Source organism: Mobula birostris, chromosome 4, assembly GCF_030028105.1.
Source record: "Mobula birostris isolate sMobBir1 chromosome 4, sMobBir1.hap1, whole genome shotgun sequence".
Classification (NCBI taxonomy): domain Eukaryota; kingdom Metazoa; phylum Chordata; class Chondrichthyes; order Myliobatiformes; family Myliobatidae; genus Mobula; species Mobula birostris.
Genome location: NC_092373.1, coordinates 174,086,849 through 174,113,839, shown reverse-complemented (window position 1 = coordinate 174,113,839; position 26,991 = coordinate 174,086,849). Strand labels below are relative to the sequence as shown.

Here is a 26,991-nt window from a genome sequence, read left to right as displayed (position 1 = left end):
GAATGTGCTGTCAGCGGGAACTTTAGAGAAAAGAGCTGGATTGGGGGGTGGGATCTGTGAATGAGACGAGTGGGATATACTGGTTCTTCCTTTCAGGGGGAGGTCATAAGCATGATGGGCTGATGGCCTTCAGTTCATTGTGGTTGAGAAGACCATTAGAACGTATCTACAGCACAGTACCGGCCTTCGGCCCACATGCTGACCATGTAACCTGCTCTAGAAACTGCCTGGAATTTCCCTACCACATACCCCTTTTCTTTTGAGCTCCATGTACCTACCTAAGAATCTCTTAAGACCTTATTGTATCTGTCTCGACCACCGTCACAGGCAGTGCATTCCACGTACCCACAACTCGCTGTGTGGAAAAACTTACCCCTGACATCTCCTCTGTACCTACTTCCAAGCACCTTAAAACTACGCCCCCTCATATTAGCCATTTCATCCCTGGGGAAAAAGCCACTGGCTATCCACACGATCCATGCCTCTCATCATCTTATACACCTCTATCATGTCACCTCCCACCCTCCGTCGCTCCAAGGAGAAAAGGCCAAGTTCACTCTACCTATTATCATAAGACACGCTCTCCAATCCAGGCAACATCCTTGTAGATCATCCACTGTGTTCTGTTTGGGATGGGGTTGTCTTGTCAGCTCCTGATGAGAGCTACAACTCTGCCTCTCTCCCTCACCCATTTTACTGCTCACAGGGACGAGATTTGATGCGTGTCCACAATAACCAGGGGTTAACTTCCTGCATGATCTGCCTTGCTCTGTTCCGTGAAGCTGCAGATGCTGGGAATCTGAAATAAAACAGAAAGCCGACAACATTCTGCAAGTCAGGCAGCATCTATGAAGAGAGGAATAGAGTCCATGTTTCAGAGATTAAAGGTCTTCCATTAAGAACCCTCTGGAGTGCCATGGAGCCGTACAGCAGAGAAACAGCCCATCAAGTTGCCCACTGCAGCTTGATTTCATGATAAACAGGATGCTTTAAATCAAAGTGATGTATTGTATCTTCCTGTGGCAGAGTGGATTTGTTACTGCTTAGCGGGTATAGAATCAGCAATGGATTCAGAGATAGGTCAGCAGGTGAAGAAATTAAATTTATTAAGTAAACCCAAGTGATAAAGCTGGTGTTAGTTATAGTGACAAAGATACTTTGTATTCTCAGTTCACTGAGGGATTTCAGGGAGGAAATCTGCTCTTTCCTGGCCCATGTGTGACTCCAGACTCACTCTCTGATCTAGAGAGGCAGGTTGGAGGGTGATGAGAAGATGAACACAATTGGATCAGGAGTAGGCCTCCTGGCCCTGCAATTTCACCCCACCATTCAATGTAATCATAACAGGTCAACACAGGCTGCAAACCCTCCTCTGTACCTGTTCCCCACAACCCTCGATTTCCTCATCTTCCCTTTATCTGTCACCACCTTAAATATATCCAATAATCCAGCCTCCACCATCCTCTGGGGCAGGTATTCACTTCCCTCTGCACCTCAGTTTAAAATGACTGGAGCCTTGTCCTGTAATGAGCCGGCTGGTGGCGTAGTGGCATCAGCGCCGGACTTCGGAGTGAAGGCTCCCGTGTTCGAATCCAGCCGGCTCCCCTGGCACGCTTTCCACCCGTGCTGGGTCGAGCGTCGAGCTAGCAACTCGGCCTCATAAAAATAAGAAAGCCTGCTTAAAAAAAAACACCGTCGTGACGGTGTCCCGATGACTCCACTCGGAGTTAAAGGCTTTCTTCTTCTTCTTGTCCTATAATGTGCCATATAGGACTCTCCCTTGCTGCTGATGTACCCGTCTCGTGAATCAATATATTTCTTTTAAAGGATTCGACCCAGTGGTATAGCAAAGGACAGGCTATTTATCTCACTATTTCTGCACTGAACACTAGGCTAAATTAAATCAATTCCCTTCCGCTGCATGTGATCCATACCCACTACCTGCATATTCATGTGTGAAAACTTCTTAGAAATCACTATTGTGTGTGCTTCCACCTCTACCACTGACAGCGTATTCCAGGCACTTCCTGTCCAAAGAGAAAGCTGCCCCACACAATCCATTTTAAAACTTTTCCCCTCTCACCTAAAATACATGTGCCCACATGTGCCCTAGCATTTGGCATTTCTACCCTACCTACATCCTTCAGAATGTAATAAACTTCAGTAGGATCTCCCCTCAGCCTCCAGCGTTCCAGAGAAAACAAATCAAGTCTGTCTAATTTCTCCTTCCAGCTCATACCCTCTAACCCAGGCAGCATCCTGGTTAACAAGCTTAACCGGCTGGAGTTTCCTCTAACAACTTTCCTTTTTATAAACTAGTTAAGAAAACATTCCTTGGGCAAAACAAGTCGTTCTGGGGGGCGCTGGAGCTGGTAGAGAAGCTGTGTCCAGAAGCCGGAGAGATCACCGTCAGCGTCAAGGACCTCCCAGGACTCAAGTGAGTAACTAATGGCGGACCTCGGCTCCAAGTGGCTGTTGGATGTACTGGTACAGGGAGCCATGCGCTTCGTGACCCTCACTGCAACTTGTGCATTTATGTAGCGCGGCTGATGCTGTAGTGTCCTGAAATGCCTGGTGTTTTTTTTTGTGTGGTGACTGACCCTCTGTCGTTGTAGGACAGCGGTTGGGAGAGGGAGAGCGTGGCTCCGCCTGGCTCTGATGCAGAAGAAGCTCTCTGATTACATGAAGGCACTGATTAATCGGAAGGATCTGCTGAGGTTAGTGCCTAATTGCACTGCGAGTCTCAGGGATGAACGCACTGGGTAAGGGGCTTCCCACTGACCTTTCAGAATCTCGGCCTTCGCCAGTCTAGCAAGCTGGTCCCTTCGGATTTACTAAACGTGAGCGAACTTTGCGATCTTCCTATTCATTATAACATGGTAACAGGATGGGGCCATTTGAGTGTGTTGTGCTGTTCAGTACAACCATGGCTCATCTCCTCTCCCCCCCCCCCCCCCCCCCCATCCACTCGCTGGGTCCTCATGGAGAAATCTCTACCTCTTTAAAAATGTTCATCAGGTTCAGTTATTCACTCACTTCACCACTGACGCACTGTACCAGCAGTGTGTATAGTCTACAGGATGCACTGCAGCAGATCACTGAGACTCTTTAGACAGCTCCTTCCAAAGCCACCATCTCTACCAACTAGAAGGACAAGGGCAGCAAAAACGCAGGGGTACTACCAGCTGGGCACTGCCCCTCAAGCCCCACACCACCCCGACCTGGAAATGTATCACCATTCCTTCACTGGCGCTGGGTTGGACTCCCTCCCTAACAGCATTGTGGTACACCCACACCTCCTGAAGCGGTGCAACACAGCAGCTCAGCACCAACTTCTTGGGCAACCAGGATTGGGTAATAAAGCGCTGTCTCTGCCTGTGAAGCCCACATCCCCTTGAATTATAAAAGAACGTTGACCTGCTTCCTTCTGGGGGGAGAATTCCACAGATTCACCACTCCTGGGTGAAGAACTTTCTCCTCGTCTCATTTCTAAACTTTTTGGCCCATATCCTGAGCCTGTGACCCCACGCTCTAGACCTCTCGGCCAGGCTAAACTTCACTCCTGCACCCAGGCATTGAGCCTGTTGGAACTTGGTATGTCTCAATGAGATTTATCTCATTCCTCAGCACTCTGGTGAACACAGACCCAGCTGACTCAACTTCCCCTCATATAACCGTCTTCCCATTGCATAAATCTTAGATTCAGATTTATTTATCACATGTACATGGAAGGATTTGGTGAAATGCATGGTTTGATGTTAACAACCAACACACCTAAGGATGAGCTGGGGGCAGCCTGTAGGTGTTGCTGCACACTCTTGTGCCAACACAGCATGGCCACAATACTCAGCAGCACAACACGCAACACAGCAAAACTGAACACAATCAACATCATCACAGTAAGCCCCTTTCCTCCCTCCCACCCACCCACCCACCCACCCACCACACACACGGACAGTCCTCCAACTCCAGGCTTCCTGCGTCCAGACTTCAGCCATTGGGCTTTGACTCTGGATTTCAGATTGACCTTTGGGCTTTCAGCCTTGATATTGGGCTCTAGATTAGCTGCTGACAGGACCCCTGACTTCAGGCTCAAACTCTGGGCTTGCTAGCTGACCGTCTCTCATGCCTCCTCCCCTCATGGGCATCTGATCCTGGGACAGCTTGACATCTACAGATGTCTTTCATCCCCCGTCCATGTTGCTGGACTTCGAGTGTGGAGCTCAGACCTGACCTCTAACTCCTCCACATCCCACATCCCTGTCCCTGAAGCTTAACCTGACCTCTAACCTTAACCTGACCCCTAACTCCTCCACATCCCTGACCCTGAACCTTAACCTGACCCCTAACTCCTCCATATCCCACATCTCTGTCCCTGAACCTTAACCTGACCTCTTAACTCCCTTCTCTGACTCCAAAGCTATTGAACCAAAAAAGAGTTTGAGCCATGGTCTCGGCTGAGAACACAGTTCAGCGCCATCTTGAGGGGAGGTTGTCCTGGTGAACCTTTCACTTTTATGACAGGCAGATCATTTTTTTTAGGTAAGGAGTCTCGTGTGCTCTCACCAAGGCCCTCGAAGTACAGCAAGTCATCCTTGTTCCTGTACCCAGTCTCTTGCAATGTGAGGGGTCTGGTCTGAACCTAGAGGGTCTCAGGTGAGAGGGGAGAGATTTAAGGGGAACCTAAGAGTCGGGATTTTTCACAAAGGTCGTGGGTACAAGGAATGAGCTGCCGGAGGTAGAGGTGAGTATAATTAAAACATTTAAAAGTAGAGGGATATAGGCCAGACCCAGGCAAATGGATCCAGCTCAGGTGGGCAACTTGGTCGTCATGGATGAGTTGGTCTGAAAGTCCTGTTTCCGGGCTGTAATACTCCGACATGAAGACCATGATGCTGTTTGCTGCCTTAACTGCTTGCTGTTCCTGCATGTTTCTTTTCAGTGAAGAACTGGGAAAGAGATCACTGGTTACCAAAGCCTGTGGGACTGCTGTGGGGGAACTGATGTTAAAATGGAGGATTAGGCCATATCTGGTTGGATGGTGGAACAGGCTCAATGAACTGAACAGCCTTCTCCCCCTGCTGCTTGCGATCACTCATTTGACAGGTGGATGGGGATGAGGGTCTTCACCTGCTCTTTGAGGATGTGGCCAATAGGTTTTTGTTGGAACAAGCCCCTCACCCCACCCCCTGGGACTGGCGGGAGCTGGATTTCTGAAGAAAAGTGCTGCTGCCACTACTGCTGGAGTTGGATAAAGTGGGAGTGCACAGGAAGGTTTGGGCCAGAGTGAAGCAGCTTACCGCAGAGGTTTGCATGAGGCTGCTCTGTGCATGGAGGGAGTGGAAGGAGTGTCACCCTCATTGTTGGGGGCCCACCAGGAAAAGGAGGTTCGTCATTTGTGACATGTTTCATTGTGGTCCAGGTCCGATATCCTTAATTGCCCTTAAATTAGTGCAAGTTTACAATTGTTAAAAGTGTGAGACTCTCAGAGATACAGTGTGAAAACAAGCCCTTTGACCCATCAGGTGCTGCTAACCATTTACTGTAACACTACACCTATCCTCGCTTTTATTCTGCACTCACACGCGGAGTTTCCAACGTGAAGCTTCGGTAAGTGTCCAAGGAGCATAGAAGTTCTGGAAATGTTTGGCAGGTCAGGAATCTCGATGGCGTGAGAAACGCCAAAATGTTGGATAGGTACTTGGATGTCGGGTACAGAGGACTGTAGTTTGGGTGCAGGTCGATGGGACTAGGCTGATTAATAGTTCAGCACAGACCAGTTGGGCCGAAGGGCCTGTTTCTGTGTGGTAGGGTTCTGTAATATTAATGACTATAGTTCCTTTTCATCAGAACTTTAGGGCCATAGTCTGTTACTGTGACATGTGTGAGGAGCAGTACAGAGTGCTGATGGTTAACTGTGAGACTGTTCCCTGGAGGAAGAGGGTACTTCAGTGAGTAACTTTGAACATTTGTCCCCCAAAGCTAATGGGGATTCAAAGGAATGAGCAACAATATGACAACTGGTGAGAGGCTCGAGTTACCTCTAAAGCAAGGCCACGTTTCTGGGCGCGGGTCATGTGGGGTGAAGGTGAACAATCCCTTTATTCGGGGTGCAGAAACTCCTGAGCCCTGAGTGGGTTTTCAGTTGCTAAGTCTGATTAAGGCTGAGATCGTTAGCCTATTGGTCAGTGAGAGAAGGGTAAGGATGTGGGGATTGATGTGAATTTAAAGGTAGGCTGGAGAAGGTGAACCTAACTTGTCAACTCTTTGACTTTTCAGTGAGTTCTATGAGCCAAATGCTCTGATGATGGAAGAGGAAGGGGCGGTGATCGCTGGGCTCCTGGTTGGACTCAATGTGATTGACGTCAACCTGTGTATGAAGGGAGAGGACTTGGATACCCAGGTAGGAGAGAGGGACACCCGCTTGCCTCTGTGTCCCAATCACTGCGATTGCTTCTTATCTGTACTCCAAAGTCCAGTCTTGTGCCTCCTCCTGTCTTAATCCCTCATCAACACAGACCTTTTGTAAGCAATATAAAAATAATTAGATGAGTTTGGGAACTATGTACCTTGCCCCAAGGACTCTCTGTTCTACAGCACTCAAGGGCACTCTCATTCAAGTGGTTAGCACAGTCGCTTTACAGCACCAGTGTACACTAACTGAGGTTTGATTCCTGCTGCTGTCTGTCCATTCTCCTCGTGACTGTGTGGTTTCCTTCGTGTGCTCCAGCTTCCTCCCATGTTCTAAAGACGTACGGATAGAGTCAGTAAATTGTGGGCATGCTATGTTGATGCCAGAAGCATGGTGATATCTGTCAGCTGCCCCAACTCGTCTTTGGACTGTGACGTTGATGCAGAATGACGCATTTCAGTGAATGTTTTGATCTATATGTGACAAAGTTAATCTTTTTAAAAAAAAATCTTTATCTATAACTCACTGGTGATCCCACTGACTTAATTTGTGTTCTGTTTGCATTTTAGGTTGGTGTGATCGACTTCTCTCTCTACTTGAAAGACGGCGGGCACAGCAGTAAAAGCTCGGAAGGGTGAGTATCTTCCCCGGCCGTTAGTGTCAGAACTCTCCCTCTGATCATGGTCTGGGAGACTATCCGGCTGTCCACCATAGCCGCTGGGCTGTGTCTGTACTGTTGCAAAGCAGGCAGATGCACAGGGTGATCCCAGAACAGCAGTGAGTGTGTGGCAGTACTCACTGAAGGAGACAAAATGGCCAAAAGCGATGAAAGTTCTGATCATTAATTCTGAACACTAGTGCTTGCATTAGTTCCTTTTCAAAACTCTTTGGATTGTTTCATGAATTCTTAGAGCTAGAAGTTGTTGATATCCTTAAGATCTATAAACCCTTTGTACCTGGTGTGGAAAGGACTTGCACTGTTAGAACACCTCTCATCCCACTGGGATGTGAAATTGGTTTACCAGAATGAGTCACTTCTGATGAGTAGTGTGGAAGATCAGTACAAGCTTCCAAAGATCTGTGACATCAGTTTATTGTAGGATTGCAGGCAGACTTTTTACCCCATCCTGTCCCACTCCACTGCAGGGCATCAGTAGGTGTGCAATGAAGCCACTGTGTGGCGGTGGTGGAGGGAATTAATGTTTACAGTGGGGGGTAGGATGCCGATCAGTCGTCTGTGTCATGGCTGGTGAATCAGCACTGCACTCATCCACGCCGGTGGAGAGTATACCATCACAGTCCCAACTTCTGCCTCCTGGGTGGTGGAAAGATCTTTTTATTAAATTTTTTATTTTTATTTGGATAAGGAATTCGCAAGTATCATGAACTTTTTTCACATGTATAACCTTTTCCATTTTTTTATATATGTATAAATCTATAATTATTTATACATTCCTAAGTACACATTGAGATAATATAAAAAGTAATTAGACATTTAAATAGATAATTGTGTGCAGTTGTAATTCTACTCTATTAGGCTAAGTAATGATATTAGTTGTTAAGAAAAATAATAATAATAGTGGATTAATAATAATTTCCATATATCTCTTCTGGACCATTTCTTTCTGGTCCAAAATATTGTATGTAAGCTTATGTAGCTACCATTGTAGGTGTTTATATCCTAACTTGTTCATGTTTGCTCCTATCCCCAAACATAATTATCCAATCCCTATGTACTTATTTATTTAATTTTATCATTTTTTTTTCCCTTTCCTAAATCTTTTCCTTTACTTGTGTTAATTCTCCGTTTTCCAAAAAAAGAAAAAAACAGTAAACATTTGGACTAAGGGTGCTTACCTTAGCAATATTACTGTGTTGATGAGAAGAGCAGTATAAATCATTAGGAGAGTCATCTAAAGTCTGCTTGCTTTGGGGTTATATATTCAATCTATTTATTCCAAATTTGATAAAATTTTTCTTTTTGAATTCTCAGAGAGTAAGTCACCTTTTCTATTTTAAATATTTCCAAGATAATTTCGTGCCAATCTTCTAATGTAGGTGGTATTGGATTTAGCCACTTTCTAGTGATTGATTTCTTACTTGCCGCTAAAAGGGCTTGCAGCAACTTTATAGGGTGGTGAAAAGATCTTGAGCACTGGTGAGCCACTCACTGCAGGTCGCCCAGTTGCTGATGAATTTGCCCACGCATTACCTTTCTGTCTTAAACTGATTCGCTTTCTACCTGTTAAAACAGCAAGTGCTCTTGTTTCTGCAACAGGGACGGGCAGATTACTGCCATTTTGGACCAAAAGAATTACGTGGAAGAGTTGAACAGGCACCTGAGGTAGGAAGCCGAGGGATGATTAGATTAGATTAGATTAGATTATGAGGACACGCAGTCCTCTTTTATTGTCATGTGTAATGCATGCATTAAAAAATGATACAATATTCCTCCGGTGTGATATCATAGAAACACAGGACAGATCGAGGATGCGAGGGCAACGCTGAAGCTTGTTGGGTCCCTTTTCTCTGCACGGACTTGAGTGGTTTAAAAGTAGTAATCCCCCAGGGTGTCTGTGAAGGTGGCATGTGGTGACACACCCTGTCTTCCCAGTTTAACCGAGCGGCTGGAGAGGGTGTGGGAGGACTAGGGAGTGTGCAGACTCTGGGGACAAGAGGTGACATAGTTTAGGAAAAAGATTTGGGGAGCCTCAGAATTCTTTGTGAAGGAGTTTTGTCAGAATTCGATGTCTGTAGGGGAGAAAATGCATGTCAGATAGAGTTAAATTCTGCAGCAAATACAGGAGAAGGATCTTTGCTGAGGAAGCTGTGGACAGGGGAAGGGCTGTGACCCCCTCCCAGTGGGAGAGTCGTGGGGAACAGCAGAGACAGGCAGATGGGGGAAAGAGGAGACTGTGTGGGAGCGGTCTGGGGTGGAGCCATTTTGGAGAAGGGTCAAATAGCCTTTATACATATTGAATGATCTTTTAGTGTTTATCACAGGAGGGACAGGAAAGATTGGAACAGTCCCATGGATGAGGGATTTGAGGGAAAGTGGGATTGTTGAATCTCATGTTTTAATTGGATATAAGGAGGCTATTTGGTCCATCGAGTCTGTGCTTGTTCTCGGACCCTGACTGACTTCCCTGTCACTTGTTTTCTCTCTTGCTTACACATCTGTCAACACCACCACTGGAGCAGTTTACAGTGGCCAGTTAACTCACTAGCCCATACCTCTTTGGGATGTGGGCGGAAACCAGAGCACCCAGGGGTATACTAGTGTGTCACAGGACAGAACGTGTAAACTCCACATAGACACCAGTGGAGGCTGCAACTGAACAGGTTCGCTGGAGCTGTGAGCCAGCACCTCCAACTGCACCAGTCCTGTCATTGTTCTCCACAAAGCAAAAAAGGTTTAGACTTCACAGCCAGCATGTAAACAGACCTCTCGGCCCATCTGGCCTACGCTGACCCACATGTCCCACTTGTAAGTGATTAGCCCATAACCTCTTAAATCTTTCCAATCCACGTACCTGTCCTGCTGTTCTCTTAGAGCTTGTTATTGTACCTGCCTCAACCACTTTCTCCTGCAGCTGACTTCACATAGGTACCACCGTTAATGTAAAAAAAGTTTGCAACCCAAGTTCCTATTAAATCTTTACTCTCTCACTTTACACCTGTGCCCTCTTGATAATCCCAGCCATGGGAAATAGACTGTGTGCATTCACCCTGTCTGTGCCCCTGATAATTTTATACATCTCTGTAAGATCATCTCTCAGTCCCCTACACCAGTGGCCCCCAACCTCCGGGCCGCGGACCGATACATTGCCGCGAAGAATGCAGCGGTGTAGCGGTAGCCGGGACGCACCCAGCACATCTTTAAGAAAAAAGCCAAAATAAACAAGCTCATTAATTAGGTGCCACAATAGGCAATCGCCTCTGATCTGGGCTGACATTTATGTGCCAGGTGGCACCTAATTAATGAGCTTGTTTATTTCGGGTTTTTTCTTAAAGATGTGCTGGGTGTGTTCTGGCTACCGCTGTACCGCTGCATTCTTTGCGGCAGTGTATTGGTCCGCGGCCTGGAGGTTGAGGACCACTGCCCTACACTCTTAGCCTGTCCAGCTGCTCTGTAAAGACATGAAGGCAGCTTTGTGTTGAGCAGACAAAGACCAATAGTTAGAGTACTGGGGAACGTGGTTTTCCAGTTCTGGGTAAAGCTACCTGGAGATGTGAGGGGAAAATGTTGTTAACACTGAGCCGTAGTGGAATTGATGGCACTGTGTACGGCGGCCTTGTTGCGAGCTCCCTTCCAACTTTACAGTATACTTTTGATTTTGATTCGCATTCGATTCTTAAACCTGTAATTGGTTCACTCAGGACTTTGATAAGGAATTGGGTTGGCAAAGGAGGAGTAACTTGCTGGGATCTGAGGCTAGAGCTAAGGAATGGAACTGATGGGATTATTGTCCTAGGGGCTATCACACACACTCCATGGGCTGAATGGCCTGTACTGTGATCATTCTATAATTTTATTACTCTTGTTTTTGTAGTTCCACTGTAAATAATCTCCAAGCAAAAGTGGATGCATTGGAAAAATCGAACACAAAGCTTACTGAAGAGGTTAGTGCCCTCAGTCCTTGACCCTCCATCAATGATGAATCACAGACTGTTGAGGTGACTCTCGGGGAACTGACAGTTCTGGCTGGTGTAACATTCCACCAGGGATGTCTGATGGGTGGATCGTGAATCTGGGACTGCTACGGTGATTTGGAGAGCAGCTGGCATTTGTCAGTCAGCAATTGTCACCATCCTCGGATCCAACTTGTCCCGGGACACCGAGTTCCCCACTTCTAGGGAACCCCTGCGTCTGACAAGTGTCATTGGCCTGGCTTAGTAGCAAGTCACATGGAACAGTCCTCTCAGGCAGCAAACCAGGAAGAAGGTGGCTTGGTCTTTAATATTTCATCATTTTTATAGAATTTATAAGCTGTTCAGCCCCCTTGGAGCCTGCCCAACCATTCGTGGTGACTGATTGGTTTATTCTTGTCACATGACCTGAGACAGAGTGAAAAGCTTTGTTGACATTCCATTCATACAGATCATTCTGTACACTTGCCTCGATGTAATTCCAGTTTATGTGTTGAGGTGGTACAAAGGGAAGGTGGTGACAAAATTCAGAGAAAGTGTAGGGCAGCTAGTTAAATAAGGTGGAAAATCTTCAAACACATTTTTGTGGCCTGACCTCCATGTTCCTTGATTTTGTAATTTCCAAAAATCTACTAATCCCGGTTTTGAACACATTCAACTCCACAGTGTCAAGAATCCCAAAGATTCACCACCTTGGTGAAGAAATGTCTCCTTATTTCTGACCTCAATTTCTTCCTTGCTTGCTGTAGGAGTGAACTATGGTCTCGTGCTCCTGGGCCACATGAATTGTCCACCCCCTGTTGAGCCCTTTAATTGTACGTCTCAGTGAGGTCACTCTTCTAAAATTTTGAGAAAAGAAACCTAATTGACTCCATCTCTCCTCATATGACAGACCCACCATCCCAGGAGCTAGTCTGGCAAATATTCGCTGCGCTTCTTTGATCCCAAGTATATTCTTTGGTTTAGGGGAATCAAAACTGTGCACAGTCCTGTTGGTGTGGTTCCACCAGGACTATGTATAGCTGTTATAGGGCAGACCTTTTCTTGCTCTCAAATAGTCTTATAACAAAAGTCCCCTAATTACTCGCTACATCTACTATACATTTGCTTTCAATGGTCCAGGTTATATTCGAGGTAACATTCCCAATTCATCTCCAAGTGAAGAATATGCTGCATTTTGATTTTTTTTCACATTTGAAATGTATCACCACATATTCTCAGCACTGCTTTTTGCCCAGTAGCTGGCGTCACCAGCTCCCTCACCACTATTTGCATTCTCACTTAGAAATAAAGTTTGAAAAGTGTGCAAATAAATCAGAAACTAAAATAGAAAATTTCAAAATCAAATGCTTTGAAATAAAACTCTGAGGAAATCTCAATCTGTGTAAAAATTCCTCTTTCTTCACTAATTCCCCACAAGTCTGTAACTCCTCTGGAAAGCCTAATTGGTGTCTCCACCCCCATGCGCTTCTCAAACTCCTTGAGGGGGAGGAAAAGCCCAGGTGGTTGGTCTTTGGCCATGAATTTGTTATTGATCTTTGGGGTTAAGAGAGAGAAACATTTCAGTGGTTTTCAAGGCCCCAGTGTCCCTTTACAGTGTTGAGGGTTAACGTGTTGTCTGCTGGCCAGTGTCTTGATCTGGTTCAAGATCAAGACTAGGGTGGGTCTGGATCAGCTCTGGGGGTAGGAGCCTCTCTCCGCTGATGTGGGCAGTTTCCAGAAGTGTGCCCCCAACTGACCATCATGAGTGATGAGGCCAAGCTCTGAGCTTCACTTTGGAGGGGAGAGGAGGGGTGTCTGGATGTGAATAGCCCATCATCATGATCCTGCCCAATTCAGTGGCCAAGTTTCCCCCAGATCCCTGTGTTAGAGCTGTGGAAACATAAGAAATAGGAGCAGGAGTAGGCTAAGATCGTGGCTTGTCTAGCCATGGACTCATCTCCACCTTCCTGCCTTTTCTCCATGACTCTTAATTCCCCTAATATGCAAAAATCTATCTAACCTTGTCTTAAGTGTATTTACTGAGGTAGCCTCCACTGCTTCATTGGGCAGAGAATTCTACAGATTTACCACCCTCTGGGAAAAGCAGTTCCTCCTCATCTCCGTCCTAAATCTACACCCCTAGTTCTAGTCTCGCGTGCCAGTGGAATCAACTTTCCTGCCTCGATCCATCATTTAAAAAAAAAGCTCTTTAATTATTTTCTCTCTCTACTCTCCCAGCTGGCAGTGGCCAACAACCGTATCATCACCCTCCAGGAAGAGACGGAACGGATAAAGCAGGAGAGTGCTCTCCAACTGGAATCTACCTGGAAGAAGATGGAGGTGGGTCGAGTATGGAACCGCTGGGCTTCAGAAACTAAAAGGCATGAGTGATAGATGCAGAGCAAAACCAGTCCTATCCAGTGACTGAAACGTTGACTGTCCATCGCCCCTCATGGATGCTGCTTGATCCGCTGTGTAATCCCACTCTCTCCCAATTTATTCTCCCTCATGTTCCCTTTAATTCCCTACAGGTTCTGGGGGCTCCCCACACACTAGGGTCACATCACGTTAGCCTGTTAACCCGCTAATTCTGCATGTCTTTGGGATGCTGGAGGATAGTGGAGCACCCAGGGGAACCCATGCTGCAGACTTAACTCAGACGGTGGTGGAGTTTGGGATCCAGCCTGGGTCTCTGGAGCTGTGAGGCCGTGGCCCTATCAGCTATAACACTGTGATGTCCCTCTTCGCAGGTGTCGAAGGCGGATGGAAACACTGAGGGACTGGGACTGGGACAGAGACTGGGCCGGCAGGTTATGGAGGACGCGGATACTGAGACCAGGAAACAGCTCAAGGAGGAGACGCAGCTCAGGCTGGTAGGTTCTGGTGAAACCCCCTCTCCACACACTTCTCCTGAAGCACGGCTGCTTTGTGTGCCACACTTTGGTTTCAGAAGCTGGCATGAGTGCTCGTTTCATCTCCAGAAACCAATCCTTAAAAATTACAGTAAAACTCTCATTAATCAGGCACCCTCAATGAGCAGATTTACAGACTATCCAATGTTAGTTCGTTAATGGTCTAACATACTTTAAAATGGCATTTTTAGAGGTGTTACACGGTAATATATCGGTGAGTTTAAAGTGAGTGTGGGAAATGGGGGCAGACCACGGAGTGCAGGAACTGGAGCCCAGTCAGAGGGAAGTGGGAACACTACCCAATGAGTCTGGTGTTGAATCACTGGGATTTCCAAATGGTTAAATAGCAGATTTTTAGATAGTGAATTAGAGTCATACAATCATAACTACTCCATGCTGACCAAGAATCTCAACCACATCAGTCCCATTTGCCAGAACTTGGCCCATAATCCATCTAAATCTTTTCAATCCTTGTTCCCTTGAATTGTCGTTACTGTGCCTGCACGGACTATTTTGTCTGGCAGTTCATTCCACTGTGACTTTTTTTTTTAATAAACAGTATTGGCCCTCAAGTTACTATTAATTTTCTCCCCTCTCACCTTGTATACAGTGCCCCCTCGTTCTGGATTCCCCAACGCAGGGAGAAGGATTGTGCATTCATCCTTTCTATGCCTAATAGTTGCCCAGTGCATCAATGTTCAATGTATTAATATATGCTCCAAGTTCACCTCCCTTACCTTTAATACTCCTTTCATTAAAATAAACACAGTTTATCCCTTCCATCCTATTGTGTCTGTTGTTTTGCTCTTGCCTGTTCTTTCTTGCAGACTTGGCTAATCGTGACATTTACCTTCCCCTCAATCCCTCCACTTTCTAACCTGGTTTGTCTTGTACCCATTCAACTTGGTATCAGTTTCCAGCCTCCTATCTGCCTCACTGCGGCTCCTGCCAATCTGATGGGATCCTTAGTAGCAGTGAGCGGTCTAGTGACAAATGCCCCTGAATTCTACGGCTTTACTGTTGCGGATTCCCTCGCCTGCAGTATCTGGGGTCGCCAATTTAAAAAGTTCAGCAGAAGCACCTGTGTAAGTGCAGCTGCCGCAATGCAGGTCAGAGACTGGGGAGCTCACAGCAAGTGGCTGAGCAGCTGACACCCCAAGGTCTCTCCACCACCGACAGATCATAAAGCTGGAGTACTGTCCTCGTGCCTGGGTGAGTGCAGCTTCATCAAAACCCAAGGAGCTGCAGGCCAGGAGGAGAGGCAGCTGCTTGCTCTCCGTACACCTCCCTCAGCATTCATCCAGGTTAACGATTTGTGTTTTTTTTTTAACAATTTGCATTTTGTCATGCAGGTTAGAATGTGGAAAGTATTTCTGCCATGGCCTCGTACGTAGTCTGAGACCCACAACATTGTTAATATTCAGGAGTTATTTCTGGAGTATAATTATCACAGTGTTCCCTGATAATTACAGTAGCAGGTTTTTGACTTGGATGTTACAGTGACGCTGTCTCCACTGGGAGATTGGTTGGCAGTCAGTAAGCAAGCTTAAGAATTGTGCATTCACATGGAGTTGTAATCTAGAGTGTGCTGACCAAAAAGAAGACAGAAGCAGATTTAGAAGGAAATTTGATAACTAAATAGATAGGCTCAGTGTAGGGCAGTGAGAATGATTGGGACCTCTCAGAGAGCTAGCATGGGCTGGATAGGCTGAATGGAATGGAAGTGCTGGAGACCACGATTCCAGTGCAGTTCTGATAGCTGCTCTTTTCTCGGACTCTGGCTTGGAGAGAGTGCGTCTCACGGTGAATGGTCTCACTGTGGCTCTTGTGTGCTCCAGGACGTTGAGAAGGAGCTGGAGGTGCAGATTGGGATGAAGCAGGAGATGGAACTGGCCATGAAGATGCTGGAGAAGGACATCTGTGACAAGCAGGATGTGCTGGTGACGTTCCGACAGCAGCTGGATGAGGTGCAGGCTCTCAACCAGGAACTCTGCCAGAAGGTTCAGGTGAGGAAGGGAATGAGGCTCGGACTGCAGGAGGGTGGGTGCCGAACGATGAGGAATCAGTCCAACCATCCACATTGAATCCCAGTGTCTAGAACAGGGATTCCAGCGTTTATGGCCGTGGACCCCTACCATTAACAGAGGGGAATCCCTGGTCTAGAGGAACAACACCTTGTATTCTACCTGGGTAGTCTACAGCCTAATGGCATGAACGTGATCTCTCCAATTTTAAATAACTCTGGTATGTTCTGACTCCCCCTCCCTCTTGCCCCTGTCTTCCCTTTCCCATTTCAGATGTTATAAAATGTACTTGCCTCTACCAACTTGTTCCATATAACCACTGTGTGGAAAAGATTGCCCCTCAAGTCCCCTTTAAGGCTCTTCCCCCTCTCTCCATCAGTTGTGCTCTCTGGCTTTAGACTTCCCTACCCTGCGGAAAAGCTCGTTCCTCGCCGTTTTGCAAACCGCGGTTTATTTACACAGGGCTCTGACAACGTGATCCGACAGAAGAATGAAATCATTGCCCGCCTGGAGGAGAAAGCTAATCAGATGAGCTCCACCATCAAACAGTTGGAACTGAGGTAAACGGGCAGCCGTACCTTTGGTGGAGGTGGGGGGCGGGGGGTGGATGGGGCGTCAACACTGGCTAATTGTGTAAGTAGTCCCTATGTTCCATGTGTAGCCAGAGTGACAGCAATTTCAACCACACTTGAAGTCTGTTCCCTTGCCTCTTGTCTTAGTAAACCTCCCCCTCCCTTCACCCCTCATTACTCTCCATAGACCAGTGAAGAGCATTTGGAGGCATGGGTACACTCATCCCACCTGTGCTTAATGCCGCAGCGCAGGTTCAGTATGAACCAGACTTTCCAAAGAAACCTTTCTGTGTCCCACAGCGCTGTATCGTAAGTCCCTCCTTCCCCCGTGGAGCATCACCCCGTGAGATGGTGCCGAAGAGAATTTACTTAAAAGGGTGAAGCAAGCAGCTGTTGGCGAGCGAGGGCAGAGTATCATAGAGTTATAGAGCAATACAGGCCTTTCAGCCCCAAGAGTCCATGCCGACCTCTGCCCACCCAGCTACTCCCAGTTGTCTGCTTTCGGCCCATATCCCTCCCAGCCCCACTGCTCCCTGTACCTATCCGACAGCTTCCTAAATAATACCATTGTACCTGTCTCAACCACTTTCACTGGTAACTCGTTTAATGTACTCACCACACTCTGCATGAAAAAGTTGTCCCTCAGACTCCTTTTAAATATTTTGCCCCTCGCCCTAAATCTATGCCCCTAGTTTCATACTTCCCAACCCTTGGGAAAAGACTCCTACCATTCACCTTATCTGTGTCACTAATGGTTTTATAAACCTCCATAAGGTCACCCCCTTGTTCTGCGCTCCAAGGAATAAAGACCTAGTCTGGGCCAACCTCTCCCTATAACCCAGTCCCTCTAGTCCTGGCAAAATCCGTATGAAATGTTGCTATGGTAAAGTTAGCTGCATTTGATAAATGATAAATTGTCCCATAATTATATTTTATACCTACAACAGCACAGAAGCAGGCCGCTCAGTCCATCAGCCTCCTGCCAGACGTTTCAAATTTCAAAGTAAATTTATTATCAAAGTACATATACGTCACCATGTACAACCCTGAGATTCATTTTCTTGAGGGCATACTCAATAAATCCAATAACCACAACAGAATCAATGAAAAACCATGCCAACTGGGTGTACAACCAGTGTGAAAATGACGACAAGCTATGCAAGTACAAAAAGAAAGAAATAATAATAAATAACCAATAAATATTGAAAACATGAGATGAAGAGTCCTTGAAAGTGAGTCCATAAGTTGTGGGGATATTTGGATGATAGTGCAAGTGAAGTTGAGTGAAGTCACCCCCTCTGGTTCAAGAACCTGATGGTTGAAGGGTAATAACTTCCTGAACCTGGTGGTGTGAGTCCTGAGGCTCCTGTTCCACATTCCTGATGGTAGCAGTGAGAAGAGAGCATGTCCTGGGTGGTGGGGTCCCCTGACGATAGATGCTGCTTTCCTGTGACCATGCTCTGTGTAGACCTTCTCAGTGGTGGAAAGGGCTTTACCTGTGGAGGAATGGGTCATACCCACTCTGTTTTGCAGGATTTTCTATTCTAGGGCATTGGTGTTTCCGTGCCAGGCTATGATGCAGCTAGTCAGTATACTCTCCACCACACATCTATAGAAATTTGTCAAAGCTTTAGATGTCATGCCAAATCTTTGCAAACTCCTAAGGAAGTAGAGGTGCTGCCATGCTTTCTTTGTATTTGCTCATACGTGCTGGGCCCGGGACAGGTCCTCTGAAATAGTAACACTGAGGAATTTAAAGTTGCTGACACTCTCAGTCCCCATTCCCCCCCCCCCAGCCATTTTCCTGTGGTCCCGTGACTTATCTCACTGTCCCGTCAGTTTGTTTGATTCTCTCTGCCGTCAGCCAACATCAGGAGACGATCAACATCCCTGTGGGAGGAAACAGGAGCACTCAGGGAAACCCTTGTAGTCACAAGGACAACGTGCAAACTCCACACAGAAAACACCAGGGGTTGGGATTGAACCTGGGTCTCTGCCACTGTGAAGTGGGGGATTTGCTGTTTTGGCCTCCCCTTGCTGTCCCCAGTAATCAATCCGTTGCTCGAGCGCAGTTGGATTGTTAATTGCAATCCCGCTGGGAGCCTTGCTGGCATTGGTATCCAGATCATCACTTGCAGTTTGTTTAAAAAGCAAACAATCTTAAGTGTTTATTTAAGATGCACATCATCAGGACAGCACTACAGCATTTCCTGACAAGCAGGCTGGCTTTGTTTGAATCCTGTGCTGAATTTCTCTGAGAATCTCAGTGTACAGATGATGCTGTAGCGCAGCAGTGTACAGTTATGAATGAGGGGGAGGCTTCCCAGTTGTCTTCATTCTGACCGAGTCACAGCCTCAGTGCAGGCAGTGCCCTGTGTTTCATTCCTGGGATGTGGAGGGGGTTGGATGTTCCCCATCTCTAATGCTTCTTTCCTTTTCCTGATGCCTTGGTTCTGGGAGAAAGGGACTGGTGACTCAGAAGCTTCTGAAGATGGTGGGGACAGAAGCACATTGGTTGTAATTGACAGACTTGCAAAGCTCCTGTATGCATGTGCTTCTATGTGGGACTGTATGTATACATGCAGTATATGTACGGGTGTTGGTGGATTGCTATGCTTTAACATAATGGAAAGAATATTTTGGCTTGCCAGTTGTAATGAACTAATAGAGCTGCTGTTCACTTTTTCCCCCCTTTTTCCATCCCTTTTTCCTTTTCTTTCATCATCGTCTCCCCTTTTTGGACTTGTCAACGTCTCACCCTGCCTGCTTTCTTCTTCTGACTGACCCTGACACATACTTCTAATAAAAAGTGAAAATGATTTGGTAAAACAAGCTAAGTGTCTAAACATTGCAGCTGGGAAACTTGTCCAGAGACAGTAGGCATCAAGTGAAGAAAACCTCAAGTTTGGCCTTGGTTTTTACCATCGGAAAACCTTTAAAAGTTGTGGTTACAGTTTGCAGTGAAGCATGTAGCTTTTTTCCCAATTAAAAGTCAGCTACAGAAGTTGATTTTTTTATTATAATATTTGAATAATTCATGTTTCACTTGTGGCTCTTTCAGCCGCTATTTCCATGGGCCGGTTTCTCTCTACTGGAATGAGCAGTGTGCGTTCCTCAAGAATTCCTTGTGACCTTCGAATAGGAAGCTTTCTTTTAATGTCCTTGTCACTTTGGTTGGTTTAAAGTGAGCCAGTTTGAAGACTGATTCTGATTGGGTCACCTTAGGCAACTTAATATGTTTAAAAATATTACAGACACAAAGATTCTAAAATTAACCCAAGATATTTGAGAAGGATGTACATAGTGGAATCTTCTTACCTTCATATACCTTGCTTTTGTTCTTGAAAAAGATTCACCCACTTAAGAGTTTAAAACAATCTCTTCTGCTTTGTGTTTGTGTTGGAAACTTGAAGGCTTATGGCCTCAAGTACCACGGGTGCAAAGCTGTTGGCTTTGGGTAGGAGGTTGGGCAGGTTAGAGTCGATTACAGGGAGTTGGCAGAGGCTGGACAAGTTGTGTGGCAAATTGCAGAGATGACTGATATTACTGTTTGTGTGTGTGTGTGCGCGTGCGCTCTGCAGTTTAAGCGGGGCTACAATATTAGATGCTACTGGTATGGATAGGATAGCATTCAGGAAGTGTTAAAACATGAAGAGGGAGTTGAGTGTTGTAGGATTGAGAAAATTGAGGTAAATCAGTTTTAAGGGTGTTGTAGGCAAGGTAAGGGAAATGAAGACCAGGAGACTGATGGACATGGAATGGTGGTTTACTCTAATGGGTTAATAGACTGCAAGGACAGCGCTCTGGAGAAGTTTAATACCTGGAGCTAGGGGTAATTTGCATTGAATGGTTTGACACTCCAGAATCCTTTGTTTGTCTGGAACTGGTGTGATGATAAGTAGATCTCACATGTGCTGAATTATTGCAAATGAAAAGCTGTTCGAACTTGGCTCTCCGGGGAAGCGGCCAGCAGCCCGCTGCCCCCTGCCCCAGGGCTTCTCCTGGCTGATTCAGTGGGAAAAGACTGAGGTGCCCAAACAGCTGTGTGTGATCTGGCACCCAACTCCCGGGTGCTCTGCCATCGTCAGCTGCTCAGTGAGCACTCATGGTGGCCTGATGCAAAAATGTAACCCCGATTTTTAGCAAGGATCCAGAAGTAAGTAGCATTAGTGGAATGAATTGTGAAGGGCATAGGGGATTGAAAGATTTTGGCTTTTGAGGAAAACCAATTGTCTGCTAACTAGGAATACATTGTGCAGCCAATGTATGCTTTTGCACTATGCTGTTCGCAGTTATATTTTATTTAGATTGAATGTTTTAATGGGAAGATCTTAGAGTTAATTCCAGTGCAATGAAATGTTTTTGGTGGGGTTGGGGAGAAGATGTTGAAGATAAATTTTGTTAATTAACCATCAATATTGTGAACTGTGTAGTAATAAATAAAAATAAAACTCTTGGAAAGAAATCCATCTCTGCCTCGATTCCCCATTTCTCAGCATGTCCGTCACTGGTTTTATTTTGTGTTTGATTTGGGCCATCATTGAGTTGTGTTTTTGCTTTAGTTGACCTTCCCCCATCCTTGCCCAGCCCTACCCTCTGTTCCCCTCTGTTCACCGTGGCTTTTTGTTGCTATCACAAACTCGTCTGGCTCACACCCAGATTGCGACGGGCACAGGACAGCTGTCGCTCGGCAGAGGAAGCGAACCGACTCTTCAAGCAGGAGTTCGGGGAGAAGATCGCCAGCTTGCAGCAAGAGGTGGACAGCCTGAAGAGACATCGGTGGGTGCCCTCGGCAGTGGGCGTTTCGAGGGGCACTGGGTCCTTAGCTTAGTGCAAGTAGATGGGTTTGTTACATGGACCAAATGGCAATAAAGCACAAATTAAATTAAATGTCCTTTCTGCCAGTCACCTCATCTCAATCTTGACCTTTGGTGAAGTGTACGTGTTCTCCGTGTGTCCTCCCACATCCCGAAGACGTGCAGGTGGATCCAGGGAGATTTATTAAGAAGAAAAGGTTGGACAGTGATGGTTTCCACTGCTTTCCATTAATTGGCTAGTTATTAGAGTGAAGGCCAGTCTCTGAGACTGGATCAGAATAGAAGAATTCACAACATACCACGGCATGGCTGGAAGGTGCTGCCAGGGTGATAGCGGAGGCACTGGGATCTTGCCTGGATTGAAGGACTTTAGTTATGGGGAGAGATTAGAGAGACTGGGCTTGTTTTCCATGGAGCAGAGGTGATGAGTATGCAAGATAGAGAGGCATAGATAGGGTAGGTAAAACCTTTCTGCCCACTGCGGATTGAGAACAACAGAGCCAAGATTTAAGGTGAGAGGAAGGAGAGGTATGTTTCCTGCACAGGGAGTGGTTCACATTTGGAACTCACTGCCAAAGGAGGTGGGGGAATGGGATACAATCACTGATACATTGATACAGACACTTAGACAGGCAAGGTGTGGAAATGGGATTAGTGTAGATGGGCAAAAACATATGGGCACACACACATACATACACGAGTCAGACTCGATGGCGCGGTCAGACACCCACGTCTGGGCAATGCTTTGTTGCTTTAACTCTTCTAGTCACCAGATGCAAAGGCCAACGCTCCTTTGCTTTGGACCAAGTGATGGGTAACCAATACCAATGGCCTTTATGACCCCGCCTGATCCTGTCGTTCTCTCCTCAGTGCCCAGTTACAGATGAGCTTGAAGGAGCGCAGGCTAAGTTCACACATTGACTACAGACGAGATCACAGCTCGGAGGCACAAGTGAAGGACTGTCAGCAAGAAATGGCGGATATCAGGAGGGTGAGTGAACAACCACATCAAACAGCGTGATCGTTGGATCCACTGGACCGCAGGCAGTGTAGAGTTTAACGAGAGTTGTTCCAAGTTTTCTCTTGGTGTGTGGAGGTGGAAGGAATTTTTGTAGATAGGGTAGGTCAAATCCATGGTAGGGGGAACCAGAAACAACTGGGCAAGATTTAAGGTGAGAGGGACTTGCATAATACGCTCTTCATAGGTGAAAGGACGTCTTTGAGTAAGAACAACGAGGAGGAGGGACCAAACAGCCCCTCAAGCCTGCTCCACCAATTGGGTATCATAGAAACATAGAAAACCTACAGCACAATACAGGCCCTTTGGCCCACAAAGTTATGCTGAACGTGTTCCTGACTTAGAAATTACTAGGCTTACCCATCATCATCATCAGGTGCTGTGCCCAGTTTGAGCTTTGACTGCCATGGCCCACGCACTCCTGTTTCGGGTCAAGTGGATCAATTAATTGGTATTCATTTCCAGTTCCCTGGCTGCTGTCTCCATCATCATTTGTCTTTGTCTTCCTCTTGCTTTCTTCCCTTCAATCTTTCGCATAATTACCATACATTCTAACTCCTCTTTCCTAGTCACGTGTCCAGTGAAGTTACGTTGCCTTTTCATGATACCCAGGACATAGGGTTACCCATAGCCCTCTATTTTTCTAAGCTCCATGTACGTATCCAGAAGTCTTTTAAAAGACCCTATCGTATCCACCTCTACCACTGTTGCCGGCAGCCCATTCCACGCACTGACCACTTTCTCAGTAAAAAAAACTTACCCCTGACATCTCCTCTGTACCTACTCCTCAGCACCTTAAACCTGTGTCCTCTTGTGGCAGCCATTTCAGCCCTGGGAAAAAGCCTCTGACTATCTGCACAATCAATGCCTCTCATCGTCTTATACACCTCTATCAGGTCATCTCTCATCCTCCGTCGCCCCAAGGAGAAGAGGCCGAGTTCACTCAACTTGCTTTCATAAGGCATGCTCCCCAATCCAGGCAACATCCTTGTAAATCTCCTGACATTCCACAAGTCCACATCCCTGCCTTTCTCCAATAATCCTCAATTCCCTTCCTGATTAGAAACTGCCTGTCACAGCCATAAATATTTGCAAGGACTATAGCAGGGAGTTCAGAAGATTTCCCCCGGGGGTGGGGGGCAGTTTTCATCGTCATTGTTTTGGATTTTGGACTCTCCTACAAGTAGAACCATCATCTCAGTGGGGTTGTCAGAGTCATTGCTCGGGATTCTGGAATATTTTAATAAATGAAACACCTCTCATTTTCCTAAACTTCACAACTGGAGTCCCAGCATGTTGGACCTTGTTGGACAAGCCATCCATTATTTGGATCATCCTTCTCTGAATGAATTCCAGTCAAATAATATTTTTCTTTAAATCCTTTCAAAGCTGCTCCTGTACCAGTAGACCTCTCTACCTGTATAAACTGATACTTTCACACAACACACTTCATATAAATACTGTGTACAGCATTAATGGTGTTTGACTAAGTGAAGAGGTAAGCAATGAATATAGACCATAGCACAGCACAGTAGAGCCCCTTCAGCCCTTAATGCTAACCTGCGGTACTATCCTAAAGTCTTAAGCTCATGTTTTTAAAAAAAACTAAAGTGAAGATGCTCTTAAAAATAATGACATGGAAATGTTCTAAATATCAAAAATGTTACTGTAAAAAGCTGTTTATAGTTTTAACAAAATCAAATCAACCACCCTTTGCCTTGAGATGCTGCATCAGAATTCTGACCCACTGATCTCCAATAGATTGTTGGTCTAGATAGTTAGTCTCTAGATTGCAGCATCTGCAGACTCTCGTGTCTGACATGGATCTCATGTTCACAGTTTATACTCGGTCGAGTTTATTCCCATACGCACAACACATACATGTGTGCACAGGTGTAATGAAAAACCAGCTTGAAACAGCACCACAGGCAGGTAGCATCGTGAAAGCAACGTTTACAAGGAAAACATAAGTGAAATGAATTATAGACAATTTGTAAAAGAAGGGACACAATTCAGAACAATAAAACATTTCATTTTAGTGCAAAGTGATCGGAGTGGTCATAGACAGGAGAAAACCTGCCGATGCTGGAAATCCAAGCAACAGACACAGAATGCTGGAGGAACTCAGCAGGCCAGGCTGCATCTATGGAGAAGATGTTTCAGGCCGAGACCCTTCGTCAGGACTGGAGCATAAAAAAGATGAGAAGTCAGAGTTAGAAGGTGGGGGAGGGGAGGAAGAAACACAAGGTGAAAGGTGAAACTGGGAGGTGGGGGGAGGGGGTAAAGTAAACAGTTGGGAAGTTGATTCGTGAATGAGATACAGGGCTGGAGAAGGGGGAATCTGACAGGAGAGGACTGAAGGCCATGGAGGAAAGAAAAGGGGGAGGAGCATTGGAGGGTGGTGATGGGTGGGTGAGGAGATAAGGGGAGAGAGAGAAAAGGGAATGGGGAAGAAGTTGGGGGGGGATTATTACCCCTTTGAAAAAATCGATGAGAAATCGATGTTTATGCCATCAGGTTGGAGGCTACCCAAACAGAATATAAGGTGTTGCTCCTCCAAGCCTCATCGCAACAGTAGATGGACATAGTGGAATGGGAACAGGAAGTGGAATTAAAATGGGTGGCCACTGGGAGATCCTGCTTTTTCTGGTGGACAGAGCGTAGGTGCTCAGTGAAACAGTCTATCAGTCTATGTCAGGTCTCACCAATATACAAGAGGTCACCCTGGGAGCACCGGACACAGTGCATGTCCCCAACAGACTCACGGGTGAAGTGTCGCCTCACCTGGAAAGATTGTTTGGGGCCCTGGATGGTAGTGAGGGAGGAGGTGTAGGGGCAGGTGAGGCACTTGTTTGGCTTGCAAGGATAGTGCGGGAGGGAGATCAGGGGAGAGATGAATGGACAAGGGAGTCACATAGAGACATAGAGTGGTCATAGTGTCACTTAACTGCAGTGATTAGTGTTTTGTCAGTTGGTTCAAGAACTGATTTAGGAATCAGGTGACTCTGAGAGTGAACGATCTTTAATTCTGACAGTAAATAATAGGAGCCTGCACTCTCACAACTACAGGCTAATCATGCATAGCCTTGTTGCATTCCATAAAACCGTAAGATACAGGTTTCCCCTGCTATCCGAAGGTAGAGCGTTCCTATGAAATAATTCGTAAGCTGGAATGTCGTAAAGTGAATAAGCAATTACCATTTATTAATATGGGAAAAATTTCTGAGCGTTCTCAGACCCAAAAAAAACCCTACAAAATCATGCCAAATAATACACAAAACCTAAAACAGTAACATATAGTAAAAGCAGGAATGATATGATAAATACACAGCCTATATAAAGTAGAAATACTTCTCTACAGTCATTGCCGCACTGTTCTCCGTAGCGAAAATTTCACGCAAGCACTCTCGGCAGAAACACTCTCTCCAGTAACCGTTAAGCTATCAAGCTGCCAAATCATACCAAATAACACATAAAAATACACAGCCTATATAAAGTAGAAATAATGTATGTACAGTGTAGTATCACTTAATGGAATCGGGAAGACAACAAGCTCACTGATGATGGTGTGTTAGGCTGAGTCGTTGGGTGTTGGTGTGGTGGGACACTGGGGTGTCATCTCATCGTCGTCTGTTTCCATCAGGGCAGGCAGGTCATCTTCTTCCATCTCTGCCTGCCTCGATGTTGAAGGTCGAGGTTCGCCATCTCCTGTGACTGATGTGGAAGGCTTGAAAAACGACTGTATTCTTGACTGCTTAGCCTTGCGCATTTTTCTATCATACAGTTCTTTGTAAGCGCTCAAACCATCCTGCAAATATACCCTAAACCTACGTACCCTTTCAAAATTAAAGTCGTACTTTTCTGCAATCATTGTTATCAATTGCAGTGAAAATCTCACGCAGTTGCTTCACGTTCAGTTCCTGGACAAGTTCACTTCCGGTCCGTTCGCTACTGCATTCGGTTTCGATTGTTATCCTTCCCTCTTCCAATTGCATCAGCTCTTCATCTATCAGTTCTTGGTCATGGGATGCCAAAACCTCTTCAACATCATCTTCATCAACTTCCATAAGCCAAACTAACTTTGTCCTTACTTCATTCATCATGATCGAATTGTTTACTTACGTCTAGTTTTACGCTAAGTGTAACACCCTTACGAGCTCTTTTAGGCTTTTCCAATACCATAGAGCTCATCTTGCTAACGGATGCTCAAAATAAATCGACATAAGGCACAGCTGTTCACAGGCACGTGTTTAAGCAGTGCCAACTAGAATGCAATTCCCGGGGGAGGAGCTTGGCTGCTCGGGGCGCGCTGCCTTTTTCCACACACTGCCTTGTTTCATAACAGTGTAAACACCTTCTGTTAGCGAAAACAGGTAACTAATGTAGGTCTTTCGTAACAGTGGGGTGTGGTAAAGCGAATGTTCGAAAAGCGGGGGACACCTGTAGAGGAGCTGAATTAGGCCATTCAGCGCATCAAGTCTGCTCTACCATTCCATCATGGCTAACTTAATTTCCCTCTCAATTCCATTCTCCTACCTTCTCCCCTTAACCTTTGATATACTTAGTAATCAAGAACCTTTTAACCTTCACTTTAAATATACACA

General features: G+C 46.0%; 1 protein-coding gene across 7 annotated transcripts in view; it reads left to right on the top strand.

Moving 5' to 3' along the window:
* rufy3 (RUN and FYVE domain containing 3) overlaps positions 1-26,991 on the top strand; it is a 75,905-nt gene that overhangs the window by 41,999 nt on the left and 6,915 nt on the right. For 3 of the 7 annotated variants that reach the window (XM_072256499.1, XM_072256504.1, XM_072256502.1), the window contains exons 3-14: positions 2,320-2,437; positions 2,616-2,717; positions 6,280-6,403; positions 6,982-7,046; positions 8,691-8,756; positions 10,966-11,035; positions 13,283-13,384; positions 13,795-13,917; positions 15,795-15,962; positions 16,443-16,540; positions 21,212-21,331; positions 22,240-22,360. In XM_072256499.1, coding sequence (XP_072112600.1) covers positions 2,320-2,437; positions 2,616-2,717; positions 6,280-6,403; positions 6,982-7,046; positions 8,691-8,756; positions 10,966-11,035; positions 13,283-13,384; positions 13,795-13,917; positions 15,795-15,962; positions 16,443-16,540; positions 21,212-21,331; positions 22,240-22,360 — 1,277 coding nt within the window. Of the gene's footprint in view, positions 1-2,319; positions 2,438-2,615; positions 2,718-6,279; positions 6,404-6,981; positions 7,047-8,690; positions 8,757-10,965; positions 11,036-13,282; positions 13,385-13,794; positions 13,918-15,794; positions 15,963-16,442; positions 16,541-19,362; positions 21,332-22,239; positions 22,361-26,991 lie in introns of those variants that run through there. The other 4 variants (XM_072256505.1, XM_072256506.1, XM_072256503.1 and 1 more) reach the window with 3 other exon arrangements.